The sequence below is a fragment of the Pieris brassicae genome, chromosome 10, assembly GCF_905147105.1.
Source record: "Pieris brassicae chromosome 10, ilPieBrab1.1, whole genome shotgun sequence".
In the NCBI taxonomy this organism is placed as follows: Eukaryota; Metazoa; Arthropoda; class Insecta; order Lepidoptera; family Pieridae; genus Pieris; species Pieris brassicae.
Genome location: NC_059674.1, coordinates 1,841,719 through 1,867,436, shown reverse-complemented (window position 1 = coordinate 1,867,436; position 25,718 = coordinate 1,841,719). Strand labels below are relative to the sequence as shown.

General features: G+C 37.5%; 1 protein-coding gene across 1 annotated transcript; it reads left to right on the top strand.

The window, feature by feature from the left end:
• LOC123714992 (sterol regulatory element-binding protein 1) lies at positions 1–23,055 on the top strand. Its single transcript, XM_045669740.1, has 16 exons — positions 1–150; positions 267–881; positions 1,436–1,692; positions 2,358–2,594; positions 3,798–3,990; positions 5,474–5,658; positions 6,134–6,321; positions 8,257–8,493; positions 9,996–10,188; positions 11,896–12,031; positions 12,409–12,559; positions 14,319–14,418; positions 15,614–15,691; positions 18,916–19,065; positions 21,767–21,902; positions 22,802–23,055. The coding sequence occupies exons 1-16, from the start codon at positions 84–86 to the stop codon at positions 23,017–23,019; spliced, it is 3,141 nt and encodes a 1,046-aa protein (XP_045525696.1). The 5' UTR covers positions 1–83; the 3' UTR covers positions 23,020–23,055.
• The last annotated feature ends 2,663 nt before the right edge of the window (positions 23,056–25,718 follow it).

Genomic DNA, 25,718 nt, shown 5'->3' with positions numbered 1-25,718 from the left:
TGCAAAATAGTGAGCGGATGTAAATAATTGTAAACACGAAAATAAACTTAAATATATAAAATTTTCCTAACTAATAGAAAAATATGGATACAGACGAGCCTTTAATGAATAACGACGTATTCAACGTCAATGACATTGCTGATATAGAAGGTTAGTACATTTATATTCCGTTGCAAATAACTATATTAAAACTTAGTGACTAATATTTATAAAAACTAAGGCTAAAAAAATGACCTTTTAATAACTTTGAATATAAATTATTTCAGATTTTCTCAGTGGCTGTGATGGAGATTTTATGGTAAAACTTGAGGAAGAACTTGCTTTAATTGACCGAGACATTCAACTTATTGATGTTGATACGAAACGAGTTGTGGACAAACCTTCGACGGTTTCACCGGTTGTGACGAGTGGAGGGAATCCATTAGTATCACAATATTCTCAAAATAGAAATTCAGTTCCTGTTCAAGTTGCGGTACCTAAAAGTAGTCCACTGCTAGGCCATTATGGACGGGAAGAATCATATAATTTGCAAATTAAAAATGAGGGGCTCTCTGATACGTTGCAAAATGCCACACAAACCCCACCTGCTAAGACACCTCAACAGACACCCATTATGGTTCAACAAGTTGTCCAAAGCCCACTGTATGTGAACTTGAGTCATGGAAGCTTACAACAACTTCCAGATGGGCGTGGAATAGTACAAATTGATGGCGTCCAAAAGGTCAACCAAGTTAAAACTTCAACCAATCAGCCTATTTTACTTCCAAATAACACAAAGGGTGTGACTCCAGTGATTATTAAAAGTGATTCAAGCTTTTCGCCAGTTCTTTTGCAGTCAATTAGTCCTGAAACTGTTATGTATACCACTGCTCCTATTCAACGTAAGAATTAACCCTTTTTTACGCAGTTAAAGCATCTGATATAATATTTAAGTTAATGATGCAATATTTTGTAACACTTATGCTAATGGTGTATTGGTGGTTTTTATTCTTTCTGGAAAGACCGGGATTGACACTCTTGAGTGATCACAAACTCTAAGGCCCAGAACTAAAAAGGTTACACTGCCACTGGCTTTTTCTCCAATACATCAGTGTATGTTACAACTGTTATAAGCTATCTATTCTGAAATACATGACAATTATGGTAAACATATTCAAACTCAAAATAACTTTCTTCATATATGTACAAAATTACTCTTATGAAAGTCAGGAAGTTAAATTAATTGTAAATGTACAGTTATTACCAGTTCACAAGTCATTAGAGAGCGGGTAAGAAGTGGCAGAAACCTTCCGTCTCTACATAAGCCTATGACTATTTGTTTGAAGGCCCATAACTCTGGACATTTCCAATGCCAGTGCTAGTTATGTGCTAGCCATGCTAGTCACACATCAAAGTTAAATTAGTATTTTAATTGACTATTTTGTGTTATTTTTAGCATCAAATCCAAGTACGAACACCCAAGCTAGCAATGATAATAGACCTATCCACACAATTTTTGCGAATACCGGACACACTCTATTGACTACAGGCATTGTTTTGGATGATAAATTTACCTTCAGTCCATCAAATGGTCCACCTAAAGTAAAGGAAGTTAAGAGAAGTGCTCATAATGCTATCGAAAGACGATATAGAACAAGTATTAATGATAGAATTATAGAACTAAAAAATATGCTGGTCGGAGAAGATGCTAAAGTGAGTAAACACAATCGTTAAATAAGATTATTTAAAATTAAAATTATTCTAGCATTGTCCAATTCATATCACTACTGTACTGAGCGTATATAGTCTGTATTTATGTATTAAGGTGAAGAATTAATTGAAACTAGTTTTGTGTTCTTGTTTTTCCGCTATTGTGAATGTGCCATACTACTGTTAATATTTACAAAGCATACATAGACATACAAAGATCATTGATTATCCGATAAAACATAAATAAATAACAATAAATCCAATTTATACACATCTAGTAGGGTAAAATTTTCTTATATATCTTTATAATAATTTTGTTTTCGGACAAATTATCAGCCAGGGCCGGATTTAGAGGCAACCGAGCCTGGGGCCTCCACAAGAGAGGGGCCCCAACAATAGAGACTTTGAAAATGTTTAAAATTCCCACTAGGAAACAACTTTTATTTTTATATGTTTGTAAAATAATAACAGAATCTACTTGAATCTACTTGACACAATGATTCATTGAACAACTCAACAGAAAAATGGTTCACCTACCTCCTTTGTTGCCCCAAGGCCTCCAGACCTCTAAATCCTACTTCCAGTTAACAGTAGGACACCTTACTAGACAAATACTGTTCAATATACAATATACTACATATATGAACACTTTTATTTTACGTTTTCAGTTAAACAAATCAGCAATCCTACGAAAAACTATAGATTACATAAAGTATTTACAAAACCAAAATAGTAGGTTAAAGCAAGAGAATGTGGCTTTGAAATTGGCCTGTCAGAAATCAGGAGTCAAAGAGGTGTTCGAAGGAGCCTATACGCCACCCCACAGCGATGTGTCGTCGCCCTATCATTCATCATCGCCGCATTCGGCTATGGATAGCGATAATCCTTCCTCGCCGGACTTTAGGGTGAGTTGAACACAGATTGTTGCAGACAAATTATTCTATGTTCTAAATACATACATCAAACTTTTAACTAATTAGTCTGTGGAAAGAGAACCGCCGTGGACAGAAAAGCTACATACTTTTACATGCATAGGTCGCTGGGTCAGATCCGGCTGGAAGGACCAAAATGTACAACGACGCTTAAAATAATGTAACAAAATGTAATGCTTATAAAATACTCAAGAGGGCGCTCCGTCTGGTTATGTTTGGTATTTGCGACCATTTATATTATTCCTACGTTTTTAAAACTAAGAAAGCCTGAGTGAGCAAATTATATAGACTTGACTCGTACGTATGTCGGCAAAACTAATCCTTGGAACTGATTTTCTCCAGTTCAAACAAATTGTATGGCTCAAAAGTTGCTTGGCTGCTGTACGCCCTGGACTGCGTACTGGTAGTAAATGTTAATTTAGAATCAATTTAACATATTTTCTGTTCATAAGTGTACTTGTTTGCCTATATCGATAAAGTTATTTGGAGTTTGAAAATCAAAAAACACCACAGAACACTTTCCGCACAGACTACATATAAACATTGACATCTGTCTTCTCTTTTCCTAACATAGACACAAATTGACAGTAGGAGACTGTATTCTAAGAGTGCAATGAGTTTTTATGAATAACTATAATATGTATACTATATATGTATTGCTTCTTCTGGATACTTCTTTTTGTGTTATGTTTTTTTTTATGTTGTATAATTAATTTTAATTTGCATTACTTTACATAATCACGACATTTATTGCGATACGAAGTTCGCCGGATCAAATATTTCAAAATAATTTTATTGTAACTTATCTGTAGAAAATTCATTAGATATATATATTATCAGTGGCGCTTCAATCTTTTTAGGTCTGGGCCTCAGATTTCTGTATCTGTTTCATGATCACTTCCCAATCTAATAGGCAAGTAGGTGATCAGCCTCCTGTGCCTGACACGCCGTCGTCAAGCCGGTTTCTTCACGATGTTTTCCTTCACCATTCGAGCAAATGCATTCATCCATTGCACAGCCAGGGATCGAACCTATGCCAACACTGCTATATAATGTTTCACACACTTACCAGAAGGCTTGCATTTGCAATTGCGTTTGCGTTGCCGGTATTATTGTATATATTGCGTTAATGTAACGCTCGTATCTAGATGATATATTATCCGAAAATAATTGCAGATGGACGAAAAGTACTCCAAAGTGGTGATGGGTATGGGTGATCACTCCCGTCTAGCGCTGTGTGCCTTCATGGTTGGGTTGATAGCGTTCAATCCATTTAGCGCTTTCTTCGGAAGCGTTATGACGGACACACACGCAAATGATTTCAATTCGCATTTGGATCAACGCAGGATTTTGTCGGACACGAATTATGGTAATATTTGGGCGTGGACTAATGTTGTACCGTTGTCATGGTTACGATGGTTTTCGCCCATTTTATTTAGCTTTATAATTAGATTTTGGAATTGTGCTGTTTTTATACTATATAAATTTGCTTATTATATATATAGGTCAAAAAGTCGTGGATCAAACGCAACTAGGTGTTAGATAGGGTCATCAGCTGCAAAAAAATGTTCTACAGGAGGTACTTAAACTCGACCCCTGTAGAGTTATAATTTATTTTGCGTTTTCATAAGAAAATTGACTTTTCCAAAAAGTCTAGACCCTGTATCTTTTTGATACAATCCACTAGATTGGTACTGATGATACCTTGCGACATATTATTTATGGTTATTTATTGGGTGTATTCAAAATAATATGAAGTTTTACGAAATGAATTTTCTCATATCATAACTTCTTGTTTACTTCGGACCACACTGTTAAAGAAATACTATACTGAAGTGTATTTACCGCGTTTAATAGGGATTCTAAAAAGGTATTAGACATGACCATGTGTGGCACTAATTTCTTTCTAGGACGAATAAACAAAACAACATATATATATATAATACTAACAAAAGGGGTGAAATGCTTGGCGATTTGTTTTTAATTTATTTTCTTATTAATTACTAAAGAAGTTATTTAGAACATGGTGTAATGGTTGCAGCTGCACAAACATTGCGTAAAACAAATAATTGGGTATTAAAAAGAGTGGCGGAGAGTTTATTGCCAGTTCTTCTCTTCCGTTCTACGCCCTTGATTTGAGAACGTATATGGATTTCATATACATGTATTTTTTGACGTGCATAAGTGTACATTGTGTTCCCTATATGAATAAATGATTTTGACTTGACTTAGGGCCTTTTACGTACCATTTTTATTTAACATAAGGCGAGCCTCCTGCCTGTTGATTCCTTTTACATAAAAAGACTCGTAACCATGGTTACAAACGCGATACTATATCTGTAGCCATATCTTATGTAATTTTTTATTATTAACGTCAAAAAAAAAGAACATAAAATGCTTCTAATTTTACATTAACTGCCAGTTATCAAATCAAGGGCGTAGAACGGAAGAGAAGAACTGGCAATGTCTTGTCGGACCGAATGTCAATGTCAAACTAATAATAAATATATTTAATACATTTTTGACATTTGATAGTTTAGTTTCCGATCACTCGGAGTCGAGACGAACCGTTCTGTAAGTAAAAAAGAATCAGCTCTCGCTTGCTCTACAAGCTTTTTAGGTCTGGGCCTCAGATTTCTGTATCTGTTTCATGATCATTTGTCATTCTAATAGGCAAGTAGGTGCTCAGCCTCCTGTGCCTGACATTCCTCATGATTATTTCCTTCACCGTTCAAGCGAACATTAAAACCACACATAGACAGTCCATTGGTGCACAGCTGAAGGTCGCACGCTGAAACCACTAGGCCTACACTGCTCAGTAATTCTTGGCTAAATCTGATTTTTTTTTTCAGACGGTTCCCACGGCTGGGGATATTGGCTATTCAATATGTTTTTGATATATCTCGTCAATTTCGTCATACTCGGCGGATGTTACGTTAAACTATTGGTGTATGGCGATTCTGTTCCCAAACCGCAGTCGAAAGAGGCGAACCTTTTCTACGAACATAGGGTCCAAGCTGATAATTATTTGAAAAAGGTATTTTTTTAAACTTTTTTGTACTACCCTCATAATTTTTTTTATGTAAAAGGCAGGCGAGCCTACGAGGCGCCCAAAAGGGCAGTCATCGGCCCTTGGAAACCCATTTTTAGTGAGTGTGTTGCCGGCCTGTAATTCAACCCAAAAATGTAATGTTATCTTATTAGATCAATTCAATGCAGTCATCAATAGACAAAAGTGTAAAAAGTATCTAATCTACTTTATATTGGTGAAATAATTATAGACAAAAGATCGTAAAACTAATATTTAACTTAAAAATAAATATATTAAATATAATAATTAATGCCCAACCCAACTAAATCTGAATCCTCAAATCCTCAGAGCAAGTACCAATACAACAATCATCTGATGAAATTGGAAAATTAATTTATATCAATAAAGGAAACTTTTTATTTAACCGTGCATTACACTTGAAAAAAAAAAACAGAGGCCTGAGGGTAGTTTCAAATTTTAGGGTGAACTAGCAAACGCGCGTACGGAGTTACACAGGTGTCTGGAGGTGTGTAATAAAGGCGTTCAGTCGTGCGAGCGCGGTCGTGCGAAGTACACGTCCCTGGCCGCTGCGGTGTTGCGACAAATGATGCAGGCTATGCCGTTCGGAGGGTTTTTAGCGAGACGGGCGGGAGATTTGTTTAATGACAGGTATTTTTAACAAAGTTTTTCAGTACTGCTCTCTGTGTTTTATATGTAAATAAAATCAGTGGCGCACAACCTTTTTAGGTATGGGCCTCAGATTTACTGAATCTGTTTTATTACCGACAATCTAATAGCCAAGTAGGTGATCAGCCCGTGCTTGTGGGCATCTGGCATCAGATCAATTTTTTGTCACGAATAAAGTTTTATTATTATTATTTGTACCTTATGAGCAGAGTGGCTTCAGCGTGTGATTCTCATAACTGAGATCGTAGGTTCGATGCCCGGCTATAAATCACCCGGCTTTCTGTCTAAGTACGTGTTTAACATTCGCGAAGGCGAAGGAAAACGGCTTCCTTTAGACCCAAAAAGTCGACGGCGTGCGTCAGGTACAGAAAGCTGATGATGAAACCTATTAAATTGACAAATGATCATGAAACAGACACAGAATTCTGAGGCCCAGACCTAAAAGTGTTGTAGCGCCACCGGTTCGTTTTGTTTGTTTCGTACAGAAAATGCTTGGACAGCTCTCGTTCTCGACACGAGCCTAAGTCCTTTTTGGGCTCCAAGCCAAATTTCCTAAGTGTTTGTCCCGAAATTCCTCAGAAAAAGTCATACAAAAAATGTGATTGTTTATTATAACAATGCATATTGTGGTTTGGGACCCCTTTTAAGAAAAAAAAGTATAACTTTTAACGCGTGTACGTATGTACACAACATAAACGTACACGCGTACGTATAACGCGTAGAAGATTGTTAGAAAAAACGACACTAACTTGAAAGTCTTATTAGAACTCATTATCTTTTTAAATAAAGTTTATTTAAATATCACAAAAAAATATCTATATATATATATATATGTGTCGGAGAAACACCTTCCCCAGTGACGTCATCAACAGTGGTTGCAGATTTGGTGGGCGTCATGAGGGTAAAGAGCGAGCACAAAACACGACGATTGTAGTTTTCACAATATTTTATTTACACTGATGATACACTGATATTTTATGGTAGTTATTAATAATAAATTATAAGTTTTAAGACCGAGCAGTGAATTCAATGTACCAATCTAGCGACAAAAACTCAGGGATCCAACTCGATCGGTCTCCACTTCAAAAAGGCCCCGTAACAACCAACGGACTGGCCTATATATAGATGGAGCTTCGACCCCACTCGAGCAAAATGCTCTGCTCTCATTGGTCGTTTGTTTAATAACGATTACAATCTTATAAATTAGAAAAACGTAACTAATTTTAACTAAAATCACTAATTTGTTAACAGAAACAGTTTTAGGTTTTATAATATCGTAAAATCGCGTATTAAGTTAAATTAAGATTAATGCAACGTGTTTAAATGATAAAGAGAATTTAATGTGTTATTGTACAATCAACAAGCAACTCGTTGAATGGCTACCTCCGACATATAGATATTTTATATATATATATATATCCCTATTTCCCTTGGTTACGTGTGAACGGCTGGACCGATTTCGCTAATTGATGAAAAAATGTATGAATTAACCACCATATTAAGTAATCATGACTTCTGTTACGATAGTAAATTTTTTTTTAGTTCAAAACGCTTTTACTATTCAAACTTTTGAAGAGGAAGAGAAGAAAAATGAATATCTTAAAAAAAATGCTTCGATCTAAGCTATACTGATAAAATACATATATTATTAGTTTGTGGCATTAATCTTGACAATCCATGTTTTTCACTTGGCCAGTGTTCAGAAAACTATTTATATACGCGCCAGAACAAACAAAGAACGTTGTATATCATAAAGCATTTCATCACCAATTCGAAATCAATATTCATTCAAGCTAGTTCTACCCTCATAATCCCTAACGCGTCCAAAGAAGTATAACTTCAAACATACCTGTGTCACGGCTTCCAGCTCTTCCAATGGTCAATATATACTATAACAATAATTTAATTCCTTCTTAGCCCCGCCCGCAAAGCGGCAAAGCACTGGGCCTCAGAGGTGTCCACTGTATCGCATAGATTGGCCCAGTTGGAGCTTTTATCGCCTCACAGCGGTCGTAGCGAGCGCTTGTTACTGGCTCTTCAAGCTGTGAATCACGCTGAAGTGTCTGGAAACAAGCATTTGTTGGCTGACACGTATACAACTGCCGCTTTGGTCTTTAAGGACCATATGCCGAAGATTGGGAATCGTCTGTGCGGGTGAGTGGATATACCCCAGAAACATTAGTTCGAACTTTTTATTATAAAAGCTAGGATAAGCACTGTAGAGTATATGGACCTTAGAGGCCGGCAACGCAACTGCAAAACTTCTGGTGTCGCAGGTGTACATACGAGGTGGCATTTAACTTTACCCCCGTTAGGTTTAGGTTTAGGTAGGTGGACTCAGTTTCCGCACTTAGACACGTAGTCGGTCCGTTGTGCGTAGAAGCCCTGGCTAATTTAGCCAGCCCAACTCCTTCCAGAAGCACAGAAGTCTCCCGGGCACTTCACAGGCTTCGCGGAGCGACCTCACTGTTCCGAGGATTTTTGTACGTTGATTAGCCACAGCCTCGCATTCCAGGACTACGTGGGTGACTGATTCCTCTGCGCTGAAACAGCCTCTGCACAAGGGGCTGTCTGTTGCGCCTAGGACGAAAAGATGTTTGTTAAGGAGACAATGGCCCGTGATTGTCCCTATGATTGTTTTGAGATTGGTTCTGTTCAGGTTTAGAAGTCGCTTAGTAAGTTGCGGGTTCACAGCCGGCAGAGCTATTTTGGACTGTTTGCAATCTACACTTCGCGACCATCGTTGATTCTGGAGTACAGTGGATCTCTGGCGAATCCAGGTTCGAACTAGCGAGAAGGGCAAGGGGAGAAGCGGATGCGGGCCAGCAGGTATCATACCAGAGCCTCTTCTCGCAAGCTCGTCGGCTGCGTCGTTGCCGAGAGAGCCACTGTGTCCCTTAATCCACTGTAAGGTAACTCTATTTGTTAGAGCTATTGCCTCCAGTGCTTCGTGACACTCCAGTATTAGTTTGCTGTTTGTGTTTTCGTTACCGAGCGCCATCAGCACGGATGCACTGTCCGATATGAGCTTAATGTGAAAGTCGTTGACTCCCATCCGCTGTACGGCTCTGGCTGCTTCGGTTAGAGCGACACATTCACATTGGAAGATTGTGCTTTGTGTGCCCAGAGGTAGGTGTATGTTGATGTTGAGATCAAAGGAGAAAATACCAGCGCCTGAGCCACACCCTGTTTTTGAGCCATCAGTGTATATACGTAGCTCATTCAGGGGCGACTGATCTTGCTCCTCTTCTCTCAGTTGTATAAGATATTTCTTGTTGAATATTAATTGATTTGTGATTCTGTCACATGGCGCAGCTATAAGAGGTTACCCCCGTTAAACATATAATAAATACCACACTGTATGGTATCTTAAAAGCCGGCAACGCAACTGCAAAACTTCTGGTGTCGCAGGTGTACATACGAGGTGGCATTTAACTTTACCCCCGTTAAACATATAATAAATACCGCACTGTACGGTACCTCAAAGGCCGTCAACGCAACTGGAAACCTACCGGTGTCGCAGCCGTTTATATGCGGCACTAACAACCGCCTGCTTGTTCGTATGCTTCCTAAGTTAGATAGTAATTATTAAGAGGTGTTTATATAGTTAGGGATTATCAGTAAAGATTTAAATAACAGTTTTATAACTCTTCAAGGTACTACCTCCGCGCTTGTCATCTATGTTGGGACAATGGGGCGGATTGGCCGTTGCGTGTACGCTGGTCAGCGAGTGCGCGCGGTCAACAGTTTCTGCGTAACCGCACGTGGACGTACGAACTAGCGCCGCCTGCTGCAGCGCTCTTCTCGCGTATACCGTGCCCACAGGACCCACTTTCATATGCCATGAGGGTATGAAATTCTTTTTATAGTTGTAATAATTTGCCGGTACCGATTTAATCATTTAAATTTTCTAATAGTTTCGAAATATTTCAGAAAACTTAACTTTATTTAATTTCTGTTCGACAATTTTTCCCTGTAAATAGCTATTTTAGCTTGTATTCCAGTACACAATCCTTAAAACGCTTCCAAATTCTTCTGTCTTTTATCCTCGCCACCTTTTTCCAATCTTCCTCGCTATCCCATTTATTTCAACACCAGGTTTGATGGTCTCCCTCACTTTCTCCTACCCCTGTTCATCTGTCATCACGAACGAACAATGACCGGCCCATTTCCACTTTAATTCATTGCTACGTCTGTTGTTTGTAAGGCAGGCAGTTTTTAACTGTGCCTTAATTTTCAACCGAAAAATAGCTGTGGCATACTCCAATCTTTGTTAGCGCCTTATGTCACGTTTGACATGAATTTGATAGATCTTCGACGACCAGTAATTTTCGGTGCGTCGTCCCTTGGCGTATAGATGTGGGGTCTCTCTGCGTCTACCGCAACTTTACAATAAAGAGACTTAAGCCGGTTGCAGACCGAAAACTAAGCTATGCCAAGGCTAAACTAAGCTATGCCGAGGCTAAACTAAGCTATGCCGAGGCTAAACTAAGCTATGCCAAGGCTAAACTAAGCTATGCCAAGGCAAAACTAAGCTATGCCAAGCAAGCTAGGCTAAGCTAAGCTAGAAATAAATAGCGTACACACCAACAGCTAAGCCAAAGCTCAGTCAGTGTCGCGTAGTTTAATTAGACGGACGTCGCTCGCCATGAATATAATCGATGAAGAAAGTTTGCTCCATAATCGCTACTAAACGATCGTGCGTACCAAGAACACTGGACAGTACTGGCGAAGGATGTGCAAAGGGTGTGCGGGGTAGCGGGAGGGGCTTAGCTTAGCTCGTGTAGCTGCGCATCGGCATATACAACTAACTTAGCTTCGCATATTTTAGTTAGCCCACATAGCATAGTTTGTCTGCACACAAGTATGGAAAAATGCGTCAGCTATGCGAGCTAAGCTAAACTAACTTAGCTTAGCTCCTGGTCTGCACCACGTATAATACCTGCAGCTGAGTTTCAAAATCGGTCGTAAAATACCTTTATCACCTCAACGTCCGTCGTTCCATAACTGAGCGTTTTTTAAGACAGTTATTGTCGCGTACTATGTGAAACTAGCTGCCCACTGAAGTGTTTACCAACCAATTCCCCTTAGGGTCCTTCAAGAGAGCGTACTAATTCATAGTTCATATACATATTGCCATATCAGCTCGTAACTGCTCAATGGATCCTTGTGTTATTTTAATCTCGTCTTTCAGTCTACTCTGTTCTTTTGCCCTTAGGTTTTTTTGCCAACAAAAACCTTTGTTACTTCACTAATACATATAAAAGTGTACACCATTTATAAATTAACAGCGGCTAGACCAAGGGAATGGATTATATAATATGATATTCTAAAAATAGTCTGCTCCTTCATTTGTTTTAAATCAAAACCGCAACTGACAGCTCACGTTACGTTGTCCATTTTGAAGTTACCACAGAACCAGGCATAATTAAAAAAAAGTATAGGATGTTGAATTTGAATTTCGAATTAATTTTAAAATATTCATTGACTGTTTGTCGGAACGAGTTTCGGGTCAGCTATTACTATAAATCATATAACGTGGGCTTAATATTTCAGTCATATCACCTGGAACTTCTGCAGAAGAGTCTTCATATGCTCCTATGCGCAGACGAAAGGAGCAACACGAGGGACGTGTTGGAACTAGTTAAACTTATAACTGATGACGTTTCTACTGATGCTCCGAATCATTCAGGTAACAATCACTTATTATACAGCCATATTAAAAACAAAAAAATAATACCGTCAGAAACTATTTTTGAAATTTGTTTGTTTACAAGCATGTTACGTCATAGGGATCGGAGAGACGCCATCTTGCCTTTTTTTCACAGCTTGCATTATCGAACTTTTAATACCTTATTGTTTTTTTTAAATTTTCTATAGCTATGTTCATAGGGGATAACGTAGGTATTTTTTTGCAAATCAGTCCAGTAGTATTGAATTATCTTCAATGCAAAGAATTTATTTTATTTTATTTAAGTGTAGACTAAGGATAACTCCCGCTTACGACGCTTTGCTGCAATTGTGAAATTCCTAAAAATTCCGCGCATAATGAAAAGTATTGATATTTAGGTTGTTGGGACCCCGTAATGGAGTGGTGGGCGAACATAGTGGGCGTGGCTGCCACCTGGTTATTGGCGGATAGCAACAGATCTGCTGATATTGGAGATAGGTTGAATATCCTACCGGAGGCATTGGCGAACTGTGAAGATCCTCTACCAGGGTAAGTTAATAGTTCTATAAAGCTGAATTGTGTCTGTATGTTCGTTTAATAGAGGTTCGTTTTTTATTTAGAGCGAGCATTTCAAAGCCGTGTAAAATCTATAAAATGAGGGTAGGTAATTTAATGGATTACCGTCCAAAATTATTCGTATTGAAAAAATATTATAGTGTACGGTATTGATAGTTATAAATAACATTTGAAGACATCGTTCTGATCTATTGTAAAATTAATTAATTAAATTAATGCCTGCAATTTTTTTTAAATTGCAAAAAGCAAAAGAAACTGTACTAACTACTGGGCTAGATTTTCTGGCCTTATATCGTATATAAGGTTAGGGCTACAATCTCCTACTGGGCTTTAGATCTACATCTGTTTCGCGATAATTTGTTTTTTCCAAGGAAAATTTTATGCGCACATAGAAAGTCTATTGGTGCACCTACGACCTGATAACTCGCAGACTGACCTACACTGCTCTAGCATATAATTTATAGGCTATTTATAAACCACGGGAGAATACATACTCACTCACTACGCTGGCTCTGTGACCCAAAAAGTATCTTGGCCTCCGAAATAAGAATCTTTCAGCGTTCCCCATCTTATTTCCCGCCTATACTGGCTTTGGCAGTTGCCGGTCCACCACTTTGTCGATCTAGCAGTACCTAGCACCGAACTACTGGTCTATGACCCGTAGGCTTTAGTAGACTTCCTTCACGATGTTTTCCTTCACCGTACGAAGGGTTAAATGCGCATACAAAAGTCCTATAAACCAAAAGACTAATAAACCGCATGGAAAGGCATACACTCCGCTGTCTCTGCGCGAACCAAAAAGTCACTCTTTTTGAAAAAAGCAATCTTCCAGCGTTTCCCGTACAATTGCTGGCTGTCGATCTAGCAGTTTCTACTACGCACTACGCAGGCTTAAATAGTCTTAATTCACGATGTTTTCCTTAGCCGTACGAGCGAGTGTTAAATGCGCACATAAAAGTCCATTGGGAACCTGAAGTATGAGAGTCACACTGTGACCAACACATTTATATAGGCTATTAAAGTCGCGGGAACAGACATACTCCGCTGGCCTTGTGACCCAAAAAGTGGCTTGACCGCCGAAATGACAAACTTTCAGCGTTGTGTGTCCTATGTCACTCCAATCCTTATAATGTTGGGCTAGGCCAGCCAACTGTTCTATTACAGGGGAATATTTGCATACCACAAAGTTTCAACCTTTCTATAGTTCCGGCTCTTTTCTTTTATTTTTAGTTTCTTTACATCTTCGGTACATCTTCTCGATTCAAAACTCTATAGATATATTACGTGGACTTATGCATAGGAACCACGGGATTGATCAGAAAATCATACATCAAATAACCGAATTGATAGGCTAGTCACCATGGTCACCATTAGTTTTGTCATAGCGTTGCCATGGTAACTGACGTACCTGATACCTGTATCGTGATCATTTGTCAAGCTTTAGGTGATCAGCCTGTGCCTGACTCACGTCGTCGACTTGTTTCCTTCACCGTTCGAAATGCGCACATAGAAGGAAAATCCATTGATGCACAGCCTCGGAGATCAAAGTCGAACGCAAGCCAAGACTGCTTTTATTTAACGGGTGTCAATGTATGCCGCAATAACGCGGCCATTTTTAAATATTAAAATCATTGTGATGATTAGATTCTAACCGATGTTTATAAACATAACCATACAGTTAATTGTATTAAATGGTTTATTATCATATTATTGTTTGAATTATAAACAATAGAGCGCTGCATATGGCGTACAAAAGCCGACGCGGTCTACTATCTTTAGCTCAGTGCAAGGATGGACGGTCCATCGAGAAGACCTCACAGACTATACATAAGGTAATTATTTCTTTGCTAAACCTGTAATTATGTTTTGTGTACAGTGGTGTTAGTTCTGAGTGCCGTGTGTTGGTTTTCAAAGTACTTCGACTTATGTTAGAGTTTTGAGTCCAAAAATATCTTATAATTCTATTATAAATAAACCATATTGAGTAAAAAGACCTCTTGATGTTTGCGAAATATGTTTAACAATCAAATATTACTTCGTTCTGAAATTGGCGTTTTGTCCTACTGGCCAGTTTGTCCTCAAGTATCTCTTTGGGAATTCCAAATTCAAATTTTACAAGTGAATTTGTTTTTGCGAAAACTTTGATTCATTTCATTTTCCGGTTTTAATATTTGAAGTTATACTTCTTTCGGCGAGTTAGGGAAGTATTATGAGAGTAAATTTCTTACGATGTGCGCGCACATCGTCACATAAAACCGACACCCTGAAGTTAGCAAACAATTTTAAAGTGAAAAGTGACCATTTAATTGATTGTGTAGAAATATTTTTTGTGTAATTTAAATAAACTTTATTTAACTAGATAAGGCGTTATAATAAAACTTTCAATGTATTAAATAGGTTTTTTTTCTATGGTAAGTGTCGATTTTTCCTGTTACGCCAAAGAAGTATAACTTTTTTTTTCTTTGCGTCACTATTTATAAAATATATTTATAAAGAATATTTCTAGGCCTTAATGTAACTTATAAAAACATAGTTTAGGACATTGTCAGAATTAATTACGACTAATATTTCATAGTATTGTCTTATTAACATAGCTTTTACACATTTAAAGAAAACACTTTTTTACCGGATTGATGCTATGTGATTGATGCTATGTGATGATATATTATTATGAACTTATAATTATTTACATAATTTTAAATTTGTGATACTCTTTGACATTCAACACCTTTTATCTTCAGTCACCGTGACCACGGACGCTGTAAAGCACGCGAAACGTCGGAAAAATTTAAAATTATGTAAAATAATTATAAGTTTATAATACATAGCTTCAATCCGGTTAAAAAGTGTTTTCTTTAACTGTCAAACAATTTCTCTTGTGTGAAGTTTGGCATATTTGAGAACATAAGATATGATATAAATTAGAATATGGACCTTAAAATCCCTATAAATTTCTCGATGCCCAAATATTTAGAGAACTTGGGTGGTCATTTAATGGTCTTCTCGAATGTTCCATTGGTATTTCAGGTATGCGATATTGCTGGAGCGCGGTTGGCCGATTCCCTGGCATATTATTGCTGCAAGAAGCCTACACAACTCATGATGGTGAGCTATCTTTTGTATTAGCTTTTTTTGCGTTTATTAATTTACGAAAATACATGATTTTTTAGATATGCATTTATTATTTTAAAAACTTTAGAGATTTCACTCATCAAAATACTGTTATTAGCAGACATTTGATATTAGACAGTTTTGACGTAACCAAAACTATGAAGTGTCAACTGTCAGCTGTCAAGTCTCGCGGAATGAAGTCGACAGTGCGCGGCGCTGTAGGCTGTCTGATTTCATAATGATAGTCTTGGCTATATTTTATTTAGAACACAACAATAGTGTCTTCTCCTTAATACAGACTGTAAGAAGTGTTATTGGACACTTTCTTTATGTTAAGTAATGTCTCAGTGAAGATAAAAAATTAATTATAATTGTTATGTGTGCTTGACATTGACATACAGGTACAGATGTTTGATTGTCACGGGAGTGCATTGTAGTTGCATTGCACTTGTCATTAATATTGTGCAATATAACTACAGGGCAACTCTCGCGACGGTCCTTTGCGTCGCATGCAAGATAGAAGCTTTTTAGAATTTTTATTTTTATTTAAGTAGCCAACAGCTTTTATAAAATAAAACCGAATGTATTTTTTAAGTTCATGTACGTATTATGGAGCGTTAAAGTATTACGTCACGCAAATTTTGGGGATTCTTGCCCCCTCCCCCATGTAACGCGCCGTAACGTTATTCTGTATACAATAATAAAACGTTTTGTGACCAAGCGACTCTTTATACCTAAAAGTTACCATTTTGTTAAATTCGTTACATAATACATGAACGCACCCTTAGGTGGTCTGAAGAGTTCGTAGGCTGACACATAGATGGCGCTTTAAGCAAATTAATATGATTTTAGTGAATTACTAGTTTGTGAGATAATATGGAACTTTGAATGAAGGAAATTTGTTCGGTTAAAAATATTGGCCAGAAAGGAATTTCGTGTGTTAATAAAGCATTGGTTTTATTAAAAAATACTATTGAAGCCAAGGCTTGGCTTGATAAACATTATTCGGAGGAAGTGGTTTGCTAAGTTTAAATAAGTACCGAGGATGATGCACGCAGTGGACAAGAGTGAGACCAAAGAGTGACCGACGGAAACATCAAAATAGTCCACGAAATAATTTTCGATAACTGAAAACTGAAGTTGATAAGCTTTTTGCTTAGTATTAAAAAAAGAGAGGTTTATTGAGATAGCTAAGACCCTAAAGATATCATAGATACACGGGCATACCATTTGGAAGCTGTCTGATCGTAATAAATCCGATTTTTTTCCCTTGAACTTTTTCCTGTTCTCAGACCTCTAGAGCATGCACACTGATTAAGAGGTAGCCGAAGCTGAAGCCGATTTTGAGGCTAAAGACAAATGACCGCTGTAATCGTTGTATCGCTCTCGAAGGGTTTTAGATAATCAAATCAAATTCTATAAAAAAATATGTCATATTTTAACCTACGAACTCTTCAGTCCACCTGTTATGTGTTTGTGAGATTGTGTGTGTGACAATTTACAATTAAAAAAATACTTAATAATTGCGCAGGCACTGATCACAGAGCACGTACTCCACGATCGATTACACGCACTAATGACAAATCAACTTTGACACATTGACATTTTACAACATGTAACATGTCTATGATATTGTGTGGTCTTGCCATTCGAATAAAACAAATGACATCGTGTTCTTTTATACCATAATCTCTGTCATATAGTAGTAAATATAGGGAGTTCCCTATATTTACTACTACTTTTACTGATCTAGTCTATAGCCTATGCATTGCATTCCTCTCGAATGTGAAACAAAAGACGAAACAATTTGACCGTTTGACGTTTGACGTTTGACATTTAAACGTAGCGTTTTTTGTTTAACATTCTCCAAGTAGTTTTAAGATTTCTTTTTGCCTGTGAATTTAAATTTACTTTGTTTGGAGTACTAGCAGAATTTTGTAGTTGCCATAGAGATTTAAGTTATTTGTGCATCATTATTACGAAAGTTTGTATGCAAGTGTGTAGCACTCAGAAAAATGTATTGATTGTTTATATATAATAGGGTGCAAACAGTTAGATACCATATATATACTATTGAGCTAACTTAACTTAAAGCCGGCAGCGCGCTTGCGAGCCTTCTGGCAGTGTTGACTGTCTATGGGCGGCGGTTTCATTTAACATCAGATGAGTCTTCTGCCAGTTTCGCTATGTATATAATTTTATATTTATCTTAATATCTCTTATCGTTTAAGTTTTTTTTAAATACTTTCGTCTACCAAAGACTTAAGTATGTTTGTGTTTAAGCTTACTATATTAATAATCCCGGACGAATTATGTTTTATATAGCAAGCTAGGTACTTTTATCAGTTCACAAATTAAAGGCGTTGCAACAAGAAAGTCTCCGGTTTTTTTTCGCCAATAAACAAGGAAATTGTAAGGAAAACCATCTATTAAGTTACTAACGTATACCGCGTCTTCTTGATAGCGCCTTTATTCTATAAATCTATTAGAACAATTAAAACCATATATTTTAAAAAACTAAACCAGTCTTAATAATGTTTGTCTTCGAAGTAATTGACAGAGACGAAAGATTCGTAAAAATAGTACAATAACACTGATTTAGTTTTTTTTTTAAATTTACTAGGATTTAGAAACCATACTGTCAAAATATATTGGATTTTGACATATGGAAGTCTATGACTAGTTTCTAAATCACATTCCTAGTCTGTACCTATTCAATGTAGTCTGTGATTTTGTTTTTACCTTTGTTTGCTAATATGGTGCTTGAATTTGACGGATGACACATCAAATGTCAAATTTTAACCCAACTTTGGGCGGTTCAAGTATTACGTAAGCACTATAGGAAGTGGGTTATTTGATTTTCTTATTTGGTGATAACGTCAATAGTAATTATTTAATTTTTTACACATACTACCCACAGATTGAGAGCTTTGCCTACTTTTGCTGACGAGAGGAGGGGGGGGGGGAAATTTGTAGTAAATGTGCTTACGTAATACTTCAACGGCCTTTAACACACTTTCCCTAAGTAATAATAATTAAGCCGCATTTAGAAAGCGACCTTTTTTACCCCGTTGGTCCTTTACACCTTGTTACTTTCTCATGTTTATATTTCTTGTGGCTAAAATCTGTCAAACTATATCAGTTTCTATAGGCTTGACTTTATCTGTCAAACCTCGTCTGACGTTTCCGAAACGAATGTAATTTCATGGATTTCACAGTTAATGCAAGTACTTTGCTGTGATTGGATGCTGGAAGTCCGCGCTGGTGTGTGGGAGGCTACTGTGGAAGAAGGTGCGGCGTCGCCTGCGCAGCTTAAAGCTTTTCAGCGGGACTTGCATTCCTTAAGGCGCCTTTCGCAACATTTACCGGTAAAGGTCTTTTTTTAAGCTTGTATTATTTTAATACATTAATTGAATGGTTTATACATCATTGGGGTATTCCAACAATATAATTAGTTAATAATTAAGTCTCATTTATTGCTTGAAAAATTTACAAAATATACACACACATAAAATATATATCTATGTATAGGACCTATTATTGAGTATAGGCCTCCTCCAATTAGCTCCATCTCTCTCTGTTTTGAGCATTTTTCCCCCAATCCTCTCCACCAACTTTCTTAAGCCCGTCAACCGTGCAAGAGGGCGACCACGCTTTCTTGTTCCTGGTAGTCCTTTCCACTTTGTTACTCTCTTTTTCCTGGTGGCCCTTCCTTTCCACTTTGTTACCCTCTTTTTCCTGGTGGCCCTTTCCACCTTGTTACCCTCTTTTTTCTGGTGGCCCTTTCCACCTTGTTACCCTCTTTTTCCTGGTGGCCTCTTCCACTTTGTTACCCTCTTTTTCCTGGTGGCCCTTTCCACTTTGTTACCCTCTTTTTCCTGGTGGCCCTTTCCACTTTGTTACCCTCTCTGTCCATCTGTCATTGTTCATTCAAGCTGTATGACCCGCCCATTTCCACTTAAGATTTTTGCAATGGGATAGTGCATCAATAACCTTCGTTTTGTTTCTAATTTGTGTACTTCTGATCTTGTCCTTTAGTTTTAAGTACTCGATGTACACTGCGTTCCATTCCTCGTTGACGAGTTGTTATTTTTCCATTTGTGTTCGAGTCAAATATCCATGATTGGCTACCGTAAGAAATACAAGCAATATACACGTGTCTAAGACTTTCTTTTCTTTTCCTTTGTATCCCCACAATCATTAACTATGGAAGTAAATTAAGAATACTATACTCTTTCGATTGCTTTTGTACGGCCACTTCGGGTTGTGTATGAGTTCGCGTCCTGCTACAGGGCGGTATGTGAGCGAGTCTATTTAGTCTTTGGCTGCAGCCCGCGGGAGACAGGGTGCTCGAATCGCACCGCACAGCCAATGTTACAATTTATTCTTCGCTCGTGTTTATTCGCTCCTCTTCCGGGGCGGAATTTGGCCAGTTCGGGTAGAGCTGCTGGCGGTGTGATTGTACGCGGCCTAGTGATGGAGGGTGGCTGAGACGGACGCATAGCTCTTGGCATGATGTAGACGAGGAGCGTTCATGCGTTGTGAAGGCCGTCGGGCAGCTTCGCAGCTAGCCTTCGCCTTCCATAAAGATAGGTTGTCCCTAGCCCTGGTGTCTTGTCTGATGGTGGTACCCGCACGTAACAATTCGCGCGGTTACGGAAGTCTCGTGCCTAAAATGTTAAAGGGTACTGATACCGTGCCTGATTGGGACGAAAGCACCATCTCCTGGGAGAATAAGTGACAAACATTGTACAGTTTTAAATTTGTTTCACGACTTGATATATAGAACAAGCTGTGACCTCAGACCCGTGAACGCTGGGGTTCCACAAGGCTGTGACCTATGCCCAACACTGTTTCTTCTGCATATCTATAATGTACTGTTCTCACCTCCGTGTGGGCTCCCAGTATCAGCTCCTTCCACTTGACCGTATTCAACGAAGAGCGATTCGAATTTCGACCAGTAACTTCTCGAGCGGCTTGATTCCTTGGTGTTGCGTAGAGATGAGGGATCTCAGACCATGGAGTTTCAGAGGAGTTGTTCGTTAAGAAAAACACTCTTTGAACGGATTGGATTGAAGCTATGTATTATTATTAAAAACTTACAATGATTTACATAATTTTTAATTTAAATTTTTTCTGACGTTTCGCGTGCTTTTCAGCGTGCGTGATCACGGTGACTAAAGACAAAAGATGTTGAATGTCAAAAGTATCACAGCTGCAGAGAAAGTTGTGTTATCTGTATTTATTGCCCCGAAGTTGATATCGACTAAAAGATGACGGGTTTTTTGCAAAAAATTACTCACGGTGTCCTCTATTTTCGCGGATTGTTTGTCTTCGGGTTTTAATTTGGATATTATTGGATCCCAGGTGTTTGATAATTATAGGCCGTCTTCACTATTGAAATTGGGGTGCTTTTTATTTCAATAGCTTCGCGTAAGAATCTTTTTTTCTTACGCAAGTACTTTCGGTTGGTCAAAGCCTATGCAGTGGCTTATGTAGTGTGTGCTGATCACTGACTGCTGATTTTGCGTTTCGTCTATGTCTTATGTCCGCAATGTGCTCTTTGAGTCTGCTGGACATATTGCGTTTAGTTTGCCCTATGTAAGACAGGCCACACTCGCAATCCAGTTTGTATATAAAAAAGTGTTTTTCTTAAACAAAGACAATACTAGGAGTTGTTTGGATAAATACCTGTAGTTGAGTTTCCTCAATGAACGTCGAGGCAGAATACGATATTCAACCCGTGTCACCTCGACCTTCGTCGTTGTACATCTGATCGTTTTTTTAAGGCAGTTTTTGCCGAGCACCACCACTGGCCACACTGAAGTATTTTAATTAAACGCACTAGCGGGATTGAGTGTCCATGGGTATGTAGTGTGCACTCTTATATCACATAACATCAGACGAGCGTCCTGCCCGTTTGCCCGGTTATAAAAGATGGAGAACAGGCACAGAGCAGGTTGGTGAATAAATTCATCTTTAGAAAAAAAAAAGTGTTTTCTTTAAATGTGTGTAAGCTATGTTAACAAAAGACAATACTAAATTCATCTTATTTAATAATATTACCAGTGGGTGACATCACGGGTCTTCCTCCACTCGGCCGTGTGTCGCATGATGGCTGGCGCAGCACCACGACGCACTCAGCAGTTGCTGGATGGATCATTACGGCCGAGGCTCAATAGATCATCACTTATTTGTGGAAAAGGTATACATTTATTATTATTATTTAATTAGTAGCCAAACAAACATGAAATTCCTGGCAACACCAATACGGGTAGAAATCTTTTTTGTGATAATTTTTAGTCTCTGCTCATAACATTACGATCTAGCATTACTTAAGATTGAGTAAAAAAACAAGCCTAATTTACTAAAAAATATATTTAACATAATAACAATGCTTACAATCTCTTACGGGGTTGACACTCTGTTCTTGTGTTTATGAGGAGCCCTATCGATGATAGGGCTTCCATTATATAACATTTAACATTCACTAGAATGGTGAAAGGCAAGGCTTAGTCAAACACAGGAGGCTGATCTGACCTGCCTATTAGATTGACTAATTATCATGAAACAGATACAGGAATCTGAAAATCCTAAAATGCTTGTAGCGCCAATGGTTTATTTTAACGAAAGTTACATACAGCGAGAAAATGAACTAAAATCGACAAATTCAATTAAGACATAGTAAAGTCTACTTTCTTGGCGATTCCTTTAAGGTCTCCGCAGTTAGGCTATGGAATTCACTTCCCGTCCCTATTCGCTTAGCTCCTTCTCTATCTTCCTTTAAATTTCTTCTGTACAAACATTACCTGTCCACATCGTATCCCTAGATTTCTTACTAACTACTAACTGACTTAATATTTTATTCCTGTTTAGTTTTTGTTTTAATAACTGTGTATTACATGTATTTTGCACTACTTGCCTATCTTATTTAATACATTTCTTTTTTCATTACTCACAGTGGTTGCCTGGAAGAGATCGCTCGTAAGCGATAAGGCCGCCAGTTGCCCTCCTTTTGATTTAATTATGTTAATTTTTATTTTGTAGTGTAACGAAGTGTAAATAAATAAATAAATAAAATAAAGTTTACAACAAAAATTGTAGAACGGGCTTTGGAAAGTGGAGGCGGTGAGGGGGAACGCGCTGTAGCCTTATACATGGCGTGCAAACACCTGCCCAGCGCAGTTCTAGCTGCTCCGGGGGAAAGGGCTGGAATGCTGCAACGAGCTGCTGCCACTTTACAGCGCATTGGACATCGCAGCCGCCTACCGCATTGCTATCGGCTTATGAAGTCCTTTGGGACATTGCCTGTTGCACCATAGATCACAAAATCTAGCTTTCTAAATATTTTTTATTTATTCAATTGTTTCATTTCACATCGTATATATTTAGAGGGAAAAATCACAAATTTCTATCTATTTAAATATTTTTTATTTTTTCAATCGTTTCATTTCACAACGTAAAAATTTAGATAGTTTACAAATGTATATAATTGAAATATTTTTTATTTATTCAATTTTATTGTTTGTGTCATATATTTTTTCCGGCCTCCATTATTATTTTTGTTTTTGTCTGTATAGTCTAAGTTATAAAATGCAATTTGTCTATAATTAATGAGTTAGTTTAAAAAAAATCACTGAAAAACAACTTATCCGCCTTGCATAAGTGGATACAATATGTCTGTTGCCATGGTAACCATAGTAACATTAATAACAGTTTTCTAATAAGACCGAAGAGGTTTTGTATAAAAAATATTTATAAAACTGAAATTTGTTATTATTTACAAATTGAGTGTCTATTAATTCTCAATTATTTCTCTGTCCTATTAATTCATATCACACACCCATTAAATGGTTAATAAATTGAGAATATATTTAAATAGAAACGTTTAAAAATTCTTACTCTAAAAGTTTAATCCGAATGTAGAGGCTACTTGGCGAGAAATGAAATTTGTTGACACTTGACAGATGACATATGACACCACCATCTATTTATTATTAATTGTTTAACATTTTTCACTGAAAAAGTATCGAAAATTATTATGATTGCGCAACGCAGTGTTATTCTATTTTAAGAATTGATAGCACGAACAATTTTTTAGAATTATTTTACCTATTCCACGTAATAGGTTATTGAGAGTACCTGTATAAAACGTGACAATAATTAATTTATCAAGAAATCATATTGTTTTTTTTTACGTCAGTCGGCCCATATCGGTCACAGAATAGTTGAAATGACGTGATTGTGAAATTGTTTCTCCTTAACCTAATACTCGCTTTGAATTTCTTCGGGGAGTGTTTTTGATCGAAATATATTATTGTAATTAATTAATGAACAGGTTACACGAAATATGTTAGGTTTGTGTTGTGACATGTGTCACAGGGAACGACGCCATCTTGTCTAGTAAAGCGTTTTGGCGGGTTCTTGAAATGATAAGTGTTTAATTTGAATCTTGTAACCGAATACTTAACAGAATTAAAAATAATATAATTAATAACCTAAAATTGTTTTTATATTGTCAAATAACGTTTGACAATTGTGAATAAAAAAAACCCACTGAAATCTTCTAAGATAAATGTCTTGTTTAGTTCAAGTTATATTTAATTTTTAACAATGACCGATATACAATATTTTACATGTAAATTTTGAAATAGTTTATGTTTACTTTTATTTAGTAATAAGTCAAACATTATAAGCCGTTTAGAATATATTTTAGCTTAAATTTCGTTTGTACTGTTTTTACTTATGTAGATGATAAAGATTTTGCAAAATAATGCGTTTTGTCATTATACCTATTATTGAGTAATTAACTTTTAATTAATTAACATCTGATTCAAACTCAAATAAACAAGTAAAGGTCACGCGTTGCCAAGGCCCGATCAATTTTGACGCGTCGATACAAGTTTAAAATCCAACGTCAAATCTGTGCTGGTCTATGAGTGTGAAACATGGAGGGTCACTAACGACATCTGGCACCGGCTTCAGGTCTTAGTCAACCACTGTCTCAGCCGTATTCTAGGTATCTACTGGCCCGAGAAGATCTCTAACTAGCAATTTTGGAAGCAAAAAACCCCGATTAGCCAGCAGATCATGAGATGCAAGTGGGAATGGCTAGGCCATCCACTTTGAAGAGCAAGCGCTTGATTGGAACCCGCAAGGAAAGCGGAAGCGTGGCGGTGAAGCCGTCCTAAGCAAAACTGGCGTCGTAGAGTTGCAGAGAGGCTAAAAGAGCAAGACCGAACGCGATGGAGACTCACTGAGCTAACTATTTGAGAAACAAAATCTTATATAAAATTAATATAAAGAAATAAGTAAGCCGCCTTGGAAACAATGGCCTCCTTTGCCAAAAGAGTGCAGGTCGTTTTTCTCGCCACGAGGCGCTCAACGACATCATACGCCGCTCTCTTGCCTCCATCAATGTTCCAGCCATTTTGGAGCCAACAAGCATCGCAAAGACCATGGCATGTCGTTGATCCCTTGGAGGATGGGACGGACTTTGGTATGGGATGCTACTTGTGTGACAACATTAGCCCCGTTTCCCTTGCCTCGAACAAGCAAAATAGCTGGCGCGGACGCAGAGCAGGTGGAAAATAATAATCGTCTCAAATATAAAAGACTTTCTTTCAACTTCGATTTTGTTCCCTTTGGAGTAGAGACAGGCTGTGGGGTTTAAGTGCACAGGCGCTAATTAAAGTTTTCAGTTGGCGCTTGGTAGAGCTAGTTTAGTTGCTCAACGAATAAGTATCGTAATACAGCGAGTTTTTACTATTATTATTACTATGTAGAAAATTTGTAAATACTGTATAGAAGTGTGAAGTATGAAAGGTTTTTGTTGAATGTACCGAAACGTCTTAAAATATATTTTCTCTCATACTTTTTCTACTAAATAGAACCCAACCTGTGGTGTATCATAAATGCCAGAAAATATATTTTTACTTATCTGTGCCCTCTTCATAATTAGTAATCTGTAAGCAAAATAGTACGATTTTTAAAAACAATGAAAACTTGGTGATAATAATTT